This window comes from Gopherus flavomarginatus, chromosome 5 (genome assembly GCF_025201925.1).
Source record: "Gopherus flavomarginatus isolate rGopFla2 chromosome 5, rGopFla2.mat.asm, whole genome shotgun sequence".
Taxonomy (NCBI): Eukaryota; Metazoa; Chordata; order Testudines; family Testudinidae; genus Gopherus; species Gopherus flavomarginatus.
In genome coordinates this window covers 60,920,582-60,935,128 of record NC_066621.1, presented here as the reverse complement: position 1 = coordinate 60,935,128, position 14,547 = coordinate 60,920,582, and the positions used below count along the sequence as shown (strand labels likewise).

General features: G+C 36.2%; 1 protein-coding gene across 9 annotated transcripts in view; it reads left to right on the top strand.

The window, feature by feature from the left end:
• IRAG1 (inositol 1,4,5-triphosphate receptor associated 1) overlaps positions 1-14,547 on the top strand; it is a 155,387-nt gene that overhangs the window by 84,013 nt on the left and 56,827 nt on the right. For all 9 annotated transcript variants that reach the window (XM_050955057.1, XM_050955056.1, XM_050955053.1 and 6 more), the window contains 2 exons: positions 10,608-10,708; positions 13,669-13,739. In XM_050955057.1, the coding sequence (XP_050811014.1) occupies positions 10,608-10,708; positions 13,669-13,739 (172 nt within the window). The remainder of the gene's footprint in view (positions 1-10,607; positions 10,709-13,668; positions 13,740-14,547) is intronic.

The window sequence follows — 14,547 nt, the reverse complement described above, 5'->3', positions numbered from 1 at the left end:
CTCCTCCTCTTCAACTATAATCTGATTTTACTAGCTCTCCTGAGTTCTGATGTCATATCATCCCATTATATTTTTAACTTTTCTTTTAGACCATTTATTTTATTCCATCATCCAAATCTTGATATTGCTCCTTCGACTGTTTCTTATTCCAATTTGTATCAGACATTGATTTTCTTTTATATTGCTGGATATTATCTGCTTTATTTTGAAAGGGAAAAAAGCCTCTCATTTTTATTCTGTCTTGCTCTCCTGTCAAGAGAGCTACAACTGTGAATCTCAATACCCTACTGCCCTCTTTATGCCTCCAATTCAGCAAATCATTTAAGTATATGTTTAAACATGAGCTTAAGCCCTTTTGAAATCGAGGTTAAGTTAAGCATGTGACTAAGTGCTTTTGCTGAATAGGAATGGATTTAAGCATATGCTTAAAATTTATCTGCATGCTTAAATACCTTGTAGAATTGGGGCTTAAGCAGGAAAGGAAAAAGAACATTTTAGTTGTCAGAACATTCTATGATAACAATGGTCAATCCCTGTGTTACATTAGTTACTTAAAACAAGAATCCATTTAACTAAAATAGGATTTGCTTGATGGTTTTATTTTAAGGATAATCTGGTCAACTAAACTAAATATTTGTTATCTAGGTACCTGTATTGTCCTCCATTTCTCACGTACTCAAAACTCCTATTGACATCAATGAGTTTTCAATCTGTCCCAATATTGCAGGATCAGACTCTAATGTAAAAGATAGATAATGTAAATATTGGGTTGTCAATGCAAAAATTGACTTCTACAGATAGGAAATGTAAGATTGGTTTCTTAGTGTAATTAAATTAGTTATCACAAGTAAATAGCAGAGCCCCTAAGGCTCTGTCCTAGGACCACTGTTGTTCAACTTATTCATAAATTATCTGGAAAAGGGGGTAAAAAGTGAGGTGGCAAAGTTTGTAGACAATACTAAATGACTCAAGATAATTAAGTCCAAAGCTGACTGCAAAGAGTTACAAAGGGATCTCGTTAACCTGGGTGACTGGGCAACAAAATGGCAGATGAAATTCAGTGTTAATAAAAAAGGGGAAAAAAAGAATATATGGAGATATATCTGTCTCATAGAACTGGAAGGGACCTTGAAACAGGGCCGGCTCCAGGGTTTTTGCTGCCCCAAGCAGTGGGGGAAAAAAGCCACCAAATCACGATTGCAATTGGTGGCAGCTCCACCATGCTGCTTTCTTCTTCAGTGGTAATTCGGCGGCAGGTCCTTCCCTCTAAGAGTGAGTGAGGGACCCCCTGCTGAATTGCTGCTGAAGAGCCTGACTTGCTGCCCCTTCCCCTTGGCTGTCCCAAGCACCTGCTTGCTGAGCTGGTGCCTGGGGCTAGCCCTGCCTTGAAAGGTCATTAAGTCCAGCCCCTGCCTTCACTAGCAGGACAAACTACTGATTTTGCCCCAGATCGCTAAGTGGCCTCCTCAAGGATTGAACTCACAACCCTGGGTTTAGCAGGCCACTGCTCAAACCACTGAGCTACCCTTCCCTTGGTAAGTGCAAAGTAATGCACCATGGAAAAAATTATCCCAACACTACATACAAAATGATGGCATCAATTGCCTGTTACCACTCAAGAAAGAGATCTTGGAGTTATAGTGGCTAGTGCAGTGAAAACATCAGCTCAACGTGCAGCAGCTGTTGAAAAAGCTGACAATGTTAGGAAACATTAGGAAAGGGATAGATAATAAGACAGAAAATGTCATAATACCACTATATAAATCCATGGTCCATCCACCTCTAGAATACTACGTGCAATTTTTGTTTTAGACGACTTATGCCTCCCCATACTGGGGTGAGGCATAATCTAAAAGAGAGGGAGCCTGGCTAGGATTATGGTGGTGGCAGGCCACACCTCTCTCATTCCCAGGCCTGACTGCTGGGGACAGGGGCCGGGCGAGCCGGAAACTTGCCGGGTGGGATGGGGAAATCTGACTTGCTGCCACCACCACCTCCCTTGCCACTCTCTCTGACAGCCACTGCACCGCACAGAGCAGTGACCCGGAGCAGCTCATGTGAGAAGTGGCTGGTCCTACCTCTTCCGCTCCCCACCTGGGCCCAGCTTAGATATGTTCCTGGAGGACAGGAGTATTAGCAAAGACAAGTGTTTTAAGCAAAGATGCTTACAATGGAAGCATGTATTAGCAAAAATGGAATCATAGAATATCAGGGTTGGAACGGACCTCAAGAGATTATCTAGTCCAACCCCCTGCTCAAAGCAGGACCAGTCCCTTGATTTAGTGCTGGATGTCTCTACCTCACTCGTTGCAAGAAGCAGGACTGAACAGTAGGGGTTTGATCACTGGATAATTGCTCTGTTCTGTTTATCTGTCTGAAGATCTGGCACTGGCCATTGCCAGAAGATGGGATACTGGGCTAGATGGGCCATTGGTCTGTGGCCACTGTGGCCATTCTTATGTTGAACTTGGAGCTAGAAACAAATTGGTGTCATTTTAGCAAATATGCATTTATACGTATTTTATCACAGTTATAAATGATGTTTCCTTTCTGACATGTAAATATACAAATATTTTTACAGTTCTCAAACTGCATTTTAAATGAGTTCTATTCTTCTTGCCTAGATTTGGATTGTACATGGATAAGCAATGCAAAATTACTGAAACAATGAAAATGAAACTTCCTTTGAACTTGAAAACAAATGTTTATGTATAGTGTGAGACAGGATCTCTAGAACACACACAGGATGAAGTTCATTTGATTTCAGAAATAATCTGTTATTATTATTGTTTCTGTTAAAACTTCCTGAGAAAGAGGATAGGTGGGGCGCATCATAAAGAGAGCGGTGAATCAGAGAACGTGGGAAAAGGGCAGTTAGCGTACTGTACAGTTTCTTAGTTTGAGGCTGATTAGAAAGATTATTTTGCTAAGTTTGATCTGGGAATTTACTGTTGTTCTTTATCTCTTATGGTACATCATGTGTTTGAGTTACTCAGGTTTATTTTTATTTAATTTTAAATAGTGGGTGAGTTTTCTAGCTTAAAGGAAGGAGAAGAGAATTCATATCATTTGCTTCAAATTAGTCACAGCACATAAATCCTTTTCGAGGCAGTTTTGTTTGAGATGCCATTTTGTTTGTACTGTTAAAATGCATTAGAATACTGAGTATTATTGTCTAGTGGCTGAATTGTAGCCATTCCTTGTGCAAGTGCATAAGGGATGGGGCATGAGGAGCTTCCCACTTTAATCATTCAAAGACTCATAGATTTTAAGGTCAGAAGGGACCATCATGATCATCTAGACTGACAGCCTGCACATTACAGACCACAGAACCTCACTCACCCTCTCCTGTAATAGACAGTAACTCAGCCAGAGGTTATGTAATATCCTCAATCACGATTTAAAGACTTCATGATTTAAAGTTACAGAGAATCCACCATTTACAATAGTTTCAACCTGAAAGTGACCTGTGCCTCATGCTGCAGAAGAAGGCAAAATACCCGCAGGGTCTCTGTCAATCTGACGCAGGGGAAAATTCCTTCCCACTTCCGAATATGGCAGTCAGCTGGGCCCTGAGTATTTTGGTAAGACCCAACAGGGTCCAGCCACAGTTGCTCATTTGAGTACAAAGACTGCTCTTGATTAATAGTATTTGGCTCTGTGACAAAGGGCTCTGTGACTCCTTCCCATACATGCAACCATGTATTGCACAGGGTAGGGCAAGAGCTTTGCAGCACCTTAAAGGGTGTGCTGTCTGAATTATACTTGAGAATATATATGATGACCTAGATTAGGTTACTTTAATCTGACCTAATCTTGAATTCAATTGTTTTTGAAAAATAATTGAAGCCTCTTATTTAAGTTCCTAAATATGGATTTAGTCACCCTAATTTTAGTCACATGTTTTTAAAAATCTCAGTTGCAATCCTGACATAGTCCAAAAGGTTTAACCCTTTGTTCATACCAGCTTTATAAAGATCACTAAGGTGTGCCTGTGTAGGAGGTCTGATCCTGCTCACACTGAAGTCAATGGTCACAATTGTCATTGACTTCCAGGTAAGTAGAATTAGACCTGAAATCTGATTGTTATAGGCATGTGCTATTCATTCAGTAAACAGGGCAGGAAGATAGCTCTTTCAAAAATGTAAATAAACAGGTTTCTATATCTGATCAAAATAGTTTCAAAGCAACATCAGCATTGCCTTTACAGTCTCATATTACAATAATTAGGGTTTCTAGGTTTTGGCATTTATTTTTCCAAATATTCAGGCAATATATTTCTTTAAGTTTAAATCTTCACATAATTTTCTTAGCATGTTTTTATTTTTCTTAATTCTCACTCCCCTATGATCACTAATATGGAATATCCTGAATGTGACATCTAAATGAGAGTTATGGTCATGGAGATGAGGAGCTGTGTACATTTTTTTTTTTTGAGTAAAAACTCCTGTTTACCAGCAGCTCAAAAATTTGGTGCCTGTTTTTAAGTAATTACTTTGAACTTAAAATGGAAGCCTTAGCCAAAATTTAGTTTATCAATTTACATTTGTCATCTTGATTTTAATCATATGTCATTTGGGAGGGAGGGTTTTATAGGTTCACTTGCAATAGTGCCACGTATTTTAGTTTTATACTATTTTGAAGCTATTGTCGATTCATTTGAATTTATCAGATGAATACATGTATTCAACAAGAACAAAATGTGACCCTTGAGGAAAATTTATTTATAAAAAATTGATAAGTGGCGTACTTAATGGAAAACAACTTTAGAATTGTTGAGATCAGAGTATATTTTATTCCATGTTAGTTGTACTCTTGCCCACTGGGTAAATATGTTTGTAATGACTTTGTTTACTACATTGCATTTTTAAGATAACCCCAAATGGAGAAATGATTGAATGAAAGGTATCAAAATAGTCTTTTGAAAATTATTTTTAATTGTTTCAAATGAAGAAGTAGTCATTTTGTAGCCTGAATGTCAGAAACTTTTTTGTTTTATTGTGACAATACTCCTAATTTTGGAGCGTAGATTTTCAGCTCCGTGAAACTGAATACCACATCTTCTAAATACACAAATCAGTTTTGTCAGGAGGACTTCCATTAATCTATGTATTTTGAGTAGACACTGATGAAGTAGTTCTAATATTTTAACCCTAAATTTTACAGATTTAAATCTATCTTCTGATTAGTCATATGTCTTTGTTATAAATTAAGATTACTTCCTTGAGCACAGTTGGAACAAATACAACATTTCACTCAGAGCCAGTTTGAATTTACAGAATGGAAAAACACATGTGAATCTCTGCCATATTGAGAGCCAAATTCTGCTGAATCCATTGCTTATTGAAGTCAATAGTAAGTCTCCTTTGGGTCAGGCTTTCAGTTATTGGGGTGGAATTGAGGGGAAATTTGGCCCTCAAAAACTTACATATTATATAGCTGTATTGTATTGTAACTATGCTATAGAAATCCTATTTTAATTAGTTCATAAAGTATTTCATTAGAATTGTCTTGGTTCTTAACTCTTTAAATTGAGACTCATTAGAGTGGTAATTTATGGCAAATGCTTTCTCTGCTTCATTCTTATCGGTGTCTTCTTGGTAGAAGTTCCCCGAATTAATCTCCTAATCATTTCTGCTGAAAAGTGGAGATACAGCAAGTTATCCTATTGCTCCGGTAGATTTATTCCTTCAGAATACAGAGAAGAAAGTGCCATTCACCTGTGAGCAACTTTAACTCCAGCCAGGAATACTAACAGTATTGCAGAGCGATGTGTTCCATTCATTTTTTCCTAAAATACAAATAAATCTTTCAAAATGGGCCTACACTCTCTTTTATCAGTATAGTTTTCTGTGAATTGAGGCTTTTCAAACTTATTTACTTGATTAGTGTCAAGGAGTAACAATAATCCATTTGTTTATGAAAGTACTTAAAATGTGCAGTGAATTCTTCCTTTTTTCTCGTTATATTTGCATAGAATATAACACTACTTATCATTTACATAATGACTTTTTATCTTCAAAGCATTTTACAAACATGAATTAATCTTTGTAACTTCCCAATTAGGGAGGAAAGTAGTACCTGAATTTCCCAGATAGAGAAACTGAGTCAGATATTAAGTGGATTGTCTAAAGAGTTGTAATTAGACTTCATGTGGTTTTTAATGCTCATCCCTATGCTCTGAGTTACTATGCTTATCCTCCATCTTCATTTGGCTCTACTTGTATGTGCATATGTTTACGCTGAATATTTCTTCTAGCATCATTCTTTTCCATATGTAAATGATTGTTTTGTATTTTTTTAAATGATACAATTTTTGCTAATTTGAAGCAATCTTCCTCCTTAATATTGAACAGAATAAGTCTTTCAATTATCCTCGATCAGGAAAAAAGAACTTCAGAAATACATAACCATCTAACAGTATAAAGATGATGTTTGGCTGACAACATAATGTACTTGACAGTTATTTAAATATGGTCAAGGGCATACTCTTTTTGACTATGTATTGGAAATCCACAGGTCTTAATTCCAAATGTATTCTTTGCACTTTTTCTAGTAATATCATCATCAGTAGATCATACACAGGAAACGGCCTCCAGTAAACTCCAGTATCCACTTCTCAACTTTTGGCATTACTCCCAGCTCTCCAGTATAGGTCATGGGCAGAGACAATAGAAATTTACAGTTGCTAAAAGTTGTGGATATAGGTTCCTCTAACAGTTCTTACCATATTTTTCTAAAGAGAAGTGTCAAAATCATAGTACCAGGATGACTCAATTAGATTTTTAATTATTGACCTTGGACCAAAGCTACAGTGTTAGGATCATGCATTATCTTGATTCACAGTAGATCTTCAACAGATGACAATGGGACTTTTTCCCCATGTTTGAGTGTAAATATGACTTTTATATAATAAAGATAATGACACATTTACTCATTTTGGGGGGATGGGGAGAACTGGAATTACCCCTATTGAAGTCGATTGAAAGAGACTTGTGGAACAAAGTGTTGAAATCAATAAAAACACTTGTGAAGGCACTATTCAACATGACTTAAAGGCAACAGAATGTAGTCCTTCTTTAATACAACTAATGCTATATTCTGCATTGCTAATTAAAAAAAAAAGCTTATGAAGGGCATTGCTAAGACCATTATTATTTCTGCCATTGTTTTCTATGGCTATTTGCAAGTTCAGTTATACAACTTGCATGTATACTAGTTGTGCAGTCCCATGTTTAACTTCTTTGGAAATTGGGACCTTAAAATATAACTACTGGACATCAGAATCAAAACCCATTTTCTAAAAAAAAAATCCATTTGTATGAAAATGAAAGCGTTCTGTGGGATCTGAATCTATTATGGGGCTGGAATAGGATATTAAGTAAACTGGGGGGGTTGACACCTCTAGTTCTAGCATCTAAGGTATCATTTCTAAAAATGGTGTATCTGGCCTTTCGGACTGTGCAGAAAACTTCACAGTGCAAACCAGTGCAATGTTGTCTTCTTTAATCTGCAGACAACAGATGGAAATTATATTGCACCCAGAGACTTGTGAATTTTCTTCATATATCATCATAGTGTATCAGCCTTCAAGGTTACTTATGACCATTATTAATTCACATAACAGGTACATGTTATCCAGCAGATACATATGTCCTGTGCAGACAGATACTGTGCTGTTTCATTTGTTTAGAAAGATATTCCATAGAAACTGCTGTCATTATGTACATATTAAAGAACTGATAAAGGGAATGAAGCAGCAAGTTAGGACAGCTGGATTCAGTTCTGGTATTGATTTATAAGACCCATGCAATTTTTTTAATCAAATAAAAAATTAACTGTACTAATTTAGTAGGTTCATGTTTAAAAAAAAAACAAAAAACAAAAAAATTACTATCCTAACCTTTTTTTTTTAACAGAATTAACTAGAATGTGGAGGAATTTGTTTTTTTGTGGAGAAGAAAGCTTTATAATATATTTCTCATTTTCCTCCAAAATCCATACAAAACATCAACAGATTTCCCATTTGTTAGTTATGGCTAACCTTAACTAACTTTCTTCAAAACTGCAGCCACCACCTCTATTTATTGGCAGTTCCTTATAAAATATTTTAGTATGAAATCTGTGTCTCAGAAATATTTCTGTACCGATTTGAAAGAAGGATTTTTTTCCCCTAGGGCAAAATTTTCATGCAGCCACAAACGAGCATCTCATTTTGCACCCTCATAAAAATGAGTGCTCACCTGTTTTCTGCAAGTGATTCATTGTACACCCACTTTTGTAGGTGGAGTCCAGAATACATTTAGAAATGGGGGCTGTATAATTGCCTGATTTGATGAACAAAGGCTACTTTAAATGCCCAAATGCAGGATGTTGTGATTACTATATACATGCAGTGAGTGCACATCTGTCACATTGTACAAAGCTTTAAAAATTTGACCTTCAACACTAACACCTACTAGAGAGACAAGGTGAGTGAGGTAATGTCTTTTATTAGGCCAATTTCTGTTGATGAAAGAGAAAAGCTTTTCAGCCACAGAGAGCTGTTCTTCCAGTCTGGGAAGGGTACTCAGCTAAATACAAGGTGAAACAGATTGTTTAGCATAAGTGGTTAGTTAACACATTCTAAAAGACCATTCAAGGTGAAGTGGTCTGTAAAAAGCTCTGCAGTTAGGGTTAGTGGTTACAGATTATCATAATAATCCATAAATCCAGAGTCTTTATTTAGACCATGATTTTCAGTGTCTAGCAAACTTATGAATTTAAGCTCCAAAGCTTGTCTTTTGAATGAGATATTGTGCAGGAGTCCAATGAGAATGAGAACTGAGAAATCAGATATAAAAGGATCACTTTGTGAAAAGTGTTCACACACTGGGAAAATGGCATTTTGTCTCTTATCATTTTTCTATGTGAGTTAATTCTAGAGCATAGTGATTGGTTTCACCCATAGTTGTTACTAGGGCATACAGTGCACTGGAGGAGGTACACCACATGTAGCGAAAGCCATGTATAGGATCCAGGGATCTGTTGTGGGAGGTTTTGATCACCATAGCAGTGGAGATATGGTTGCAGGTTTTACATCTTTTGTTATGGCAGGGCCTGGTGCCACTTTGAGTTGGTGTGTCCTGGCCTGTGGGGAGCTTGCTTCTGATTATGAGCTTGGCCTTCAACAATAGCTACCCATCCATCAGACTCTCTTTAGAACACTCCCACAACAGCATCAACTTCCTGGACACAATCAGCTTCAGCAATGGAATCCTACAGACAACTATATACAAGAAACCCATGGATCAGCACCCTTACCTTCACAGATCCAGTAACCACCCCAAACATATCAAGAAATCTATCTACAGCCTGGCATTCAGATACCACAGAATATGCTCTGAGGAGAAAGTCCGAAATACACACCTTAACACATTTAAAACCGCCTTCATAAAACAAATACACTCCACCAGAGAAGTAGATCACATAATGGAATGGGCCACCCAAATACTCCAAGAGAACCTGCTTCAATATAGAAGCTACCCGCCTCCCACACATCCTTATCACCCTGCGCTGGAACCCATATGGATTATCATTAAACAGTTATAACTCATACTCTATGGAGACAGCATCCTGAAAGAAATTTTTCCTGAACCCCCTTTTCTGGCCTTCAAACAACCCCCAACCTTGCCAAGCTCTTTATTGGAACAAGCTCCCCACAGACCTGGAAGTAGCAATTCAAAGCAGCATCAGACCTCTCCATAACAAATGCAAGACATAACTCCACTGCCATGGTGACTCCCACAACATAGCTTTCAAGATCCATGTGTACCTTTCCCAGACCTGAAGAAGAGCTCTATGAAGCTCAAAAGCTTGTTTCCAGGATCCACCTTCTCTTTCTAATATCCTGGAACCAATACCACTACAACAACACTGCAAACTGACACAGACTGTCATGCAAACTTTTAAAAATGACATATTGTATTTTATTAAAATATCTGATTGTTGTAAAATCTGATAATAAGTCCCACTATATTTGGTTACAACAAGCACTGCTAATTCATGTTGATGTGAGTTAGGGAAATAGAAAGCAAGCAATAAACAACATGAAAATAATAGTTTCTGTATGCTGAAACAAACTGTTGTTGCTACTAATTGGAGTTTTGCATCGAATTTAACCCACCATTGTAAAGGATCCATTCTTCCCCTTTTCTTACATGCCATTCTTATTAACGTCAGTGGGATTTACACTTGAGCTTCAAGGGGAATACACAAATTACTCACAATGTGCCTCAGCACCTCTGTGGGACTGATCCTGAGAGTCCTTGTAAAAACCAACCTTTTACTGATTTTTACTTTGTGCAAGGACTGCTAACATCAGGCCCTATGTGAAGAAATTGCATGTCAATAGCTAGTCATCATTTCTCCTCAATAGCTGGAGTTAAGGATTGGTTTCATTATCTGTTGTGTTTGAAGGAGATTTAACTCTTATATTATTGAACCATGTTCATCTTTCCTCCAGGTAAATTGACAGAGAAATACATTTTATATTCCATATACAGCATCATTTTTCAGTGTTTTAAATTTTTGTTTAACTACATTTTTATTTGTCACAAACCATTCAGGATGCTACTATTGAGGGGACAACATGTAGTACACCTTCTATTGTTCTTCCAGAGAATGCTGTAACGCCAGATGTAGAAATTGATAAAAATCTGGTTAACAGGTACTGCATATAATACATATGTTATCAGATTATACATAACTGGTATAATAATTCCAAGATATACATTTCAGAGAATCTGTGGGTTTGAAATGTACTTCATTTTAAAGAAATCAGCATTTTATTTTTATTTGTAACTAGATATATTGTCTTTACCGTTCTATGACTATTTTTAACATAAGGAGGTAGAATTATAGAGATATCATAATTGGTACCAAAGGAATAGGTTTTTTACACCACTCAGTCCTGTGACCTAACTCTGGGAATAATCCCAATGAAATCTGTAGGAGTTTGACATGAATAAGGACTGCAAAATGCATGCATGAAGTTTACATAAATTTGCTAATCTTCCAGATTAACACAATTTAAATTTTGAGCAAATGTGAGATTAAAACAACTATGAAAATAGATTTTTCACATAATTTGGACCCAGTCTGACAACTATTACTCATGGGAGCAGGCCTTCCTCATGTGAGTAACTCCACTGTAACCTTGTGAGTAAAGGTTGCTGCCTCTGTTTCTTTGGCATGTGATGGAGTGTCCTGGAGCCCTCTGCCCTTGTGTAGGGCATGCAGGGACCTGTAACAATTGTGCAAGGAGTATTCCTTCGACACACTTTACTCCATGCACAGTATCCCAAGCTCTTTTACCCCACATCAGCTTCCTGTATGACCACCAGTGGAGCACAAGTTGGGCAGCTTGGGAAGGGATTGTACCTCAGGAGGAAGGCACAATTCTTCCCTGAGCGCCTCATGGGGCAGTATACCCCTAGTCAGTTCAATGGCTAATTCCCACCTTCTAGTCCACTAGTTGTAGTTGTGGGGTCAGATTCTGCTGATTTTACTCACACAAGTGAATATTGGCATATGTAAGGTGAAGAGAATTTGGTCCAAAATGGAAAAAAAAATTTGTTAAAATCCTTAATATAGTTCCTTCTTCGTTAGGTTATACTCATGTAGCTTAATAAGTGTGTACAGAATGCATAGTTTGAATCTGATTATACCACTCCTTTTTTGTTACCCACCTATTAGAATGTTGTTTTAAATTATGCCTGCTACTATTATATCCTAGTACCATGCAGAAAAGTTTATATATATTAGCAGTCATTCATATTAAATAGAACCTGTAACCTACTTTGCAAAAACTATGTATCAACACAATAATTTGTACTTAGAAAAATCAAGAACATTCCATTTATCTGAAGCTTAAATTAGTAAAGAATTCAAAACCAATAAATTAACTAAAAAAAGAAAGTACCAATTTAAGCAGAAGTCTTATTTATAGTATGTAAGAACAATATAGCAACAAGGCTTAACTGTAATGGAAAGTAATTACCAAAGGAAATTGAGTAAACTAAAAATGCTTTGCAACATGTACTAACAGCCTTTGCAAATACTATATTTAATTTTATTCTTTTATTTTGCATTTTATGTTTTCATGCATTGTTGAAAATGGTTATGATTTCTCTTGGCATATTTAGTTGATGACACATCTGTTATATGCCCTCTTATTTCCAGTCTTGTGTACATTATCTTCAGTATTGAATAAATTATTAAAACTTAAACCATTATAACTATCAACATCAATAACTGCTATTGTGTATCATTTCATTATCACATGCATTGTTGGAAAGCTTGTATCACTGCAGATTCTCCAGTCAAGCCATTATTTAGTAAACTTGTGGTGGCAATAAAGGAAATGTTCTGTTTCCCAAAGAGTGGGAAATCTTCAGAATACTGGCAAAAACATTTTAAGTTTTCTTTTAAAGAATTTGAGCTGGCTGGTAACCTGTGTGAGACCACATTCATTTCAAAATAACCATCTAACAGTTAGCAAATGGTAATAGCTCTATGTAACAGATCTTTGAATTAATGAAATGGAAGAGAGATATTCCAGATTCTGGCCCCAGTTCAACACATGTTCATGCTAAACTTTAAACACATTAATAATACCATCACTATTCAGCAAAACACTTAAACATTGAGGTCAATGGGATGTAAGTACTATCTTAAAGTTAAGCATATGCTTAAATACTTTGTTGAACAGGGATAGGATTATCAATATGATTAAAATTAAGTATGTGTTTACATCTTTGCTGATTTGGGACCATTATTATCGGTCCTTCGAGCTACCCAGTTCCTCATCCTGATGTAGCTTAATATCTATTTAAAATAAATGAATTTTTTTTATCTCAGAGAGAACAAATAATCGTAACAAATTATCAGTTTACACACATTGGAAAGTTTTTCTTGCCATGAATCACATTTACATCAATCTTAGATCACGACACTGAACTTAAAAGGTGCAGCTTTTGTTGAAAAATAGTGGATCCATTTATGAAATTCAAGGTTATCAGTAAAAGTCAAAACTTCCACCACTTGAGAGTGATAATTGCAATACACTGCTTCCTTGAATCTCCCTTGTATCAGAGAAATCTCAGCAAAACACACCTTTTCTTTTCTTTTTTTAGGGTCTGACCCAACTCCCATTGAAGTCAAAGGGAATCTTTTCATTCATTTTTAATTGGATCATCCTGTAGTGAAAAGAACCACCTATGTAAACACTTTTCAATAAAGCAAATTCAGAACTTTGAAACGAGGATGCTTGCCTATTTTCCCCAGATTTTGGAAAACTTAAAATGTCTAAAACAAAATTTGCATAATTCACTTTTATGGGGAAACTAATACAAACCTTTATCAGCTTGAGCATACTTTTTCTTTTTTCTGTCTTTCTTTTTTTTTTCATTCTAAGACAATAGTTAATTGGATATCAAATTGTGATTTGGGGGGAGAGAGAGAGAGTTAGTTATTTTTATATTGTGTTTTTCCAAAAAGCATACCAGTAAATTAGAAAACATGTTATTTTTGTAGAAACTTTTGTGTGTCAATGAATATATATGATAAAAGCAGTATTTTAATTTCTTCGTTGCTGTTTACTGATATGTTTTCTTTTTCTTTCCCTAGACCTCGTAGTCCTCATCTGAGACATTCTAACCGACACACTAGGACTTCCGTTAGTTCGTTGACTTCTGTTGGTAAGAAATAATTCTGTTAATAGTCAAATTAATTAATGTTAATGTTAATGTTTTTCCCCAAAAAAAATCTGACATGTGCAAATAAGATTTAAATAGATCTCCACTGGAATAGCATAGTCGATTGACCTCAGTGGAACCACACCAATATACATCAGTGGATAATCTGGCCCACAAAAATTAGAATGACTGTATAATGCCCTCTTCCGTACACGCTGATGAAGTGGGTTTTAGCTCATGAAAGCTTATGCCCAAATAAATTTGTTAGTCTCTAAGGTGCCACAAAGACTTCTCGTTGTTTTTGCTGATACAGACTAACACAGCTACCACTCTGAAAACTGAGTACAATGTATACAGAAAATACTTGATAGTATAGCAGGATAAATTATCACCCTGTTTACAAGTGCTGAATAATACACAGAATACACACATGAGCAGAGCTAGGGAAATACATATCTTCTAGCGCCAAAATACAGTAATAAAATAATAGATCTTACTCCCTTTTTTTTATAAGGCTGGCAATATATCTTCTTAGAAACTCCTGTTTTGTGAAAATTATTGTACAGTGGTTCTATTTTTTCATTCTTTGTGCAGAATCAGATATCTAATTAAAAGAAAAAAAACTTCATGATCCGGTATCTGTCAAAATATTCGGGTCAATTAAGATACCAGCAACTTAAATATCTAATGAAAATTAGCACGTTCTTTAGGGTGAGATTTTGATGCCCTTCCTCGCAATGAGTACCTTACTTCATGAAGAGTATCATTGACTTCAGTGTGGCTACTTATGGAATAACGTATTACTCAATAG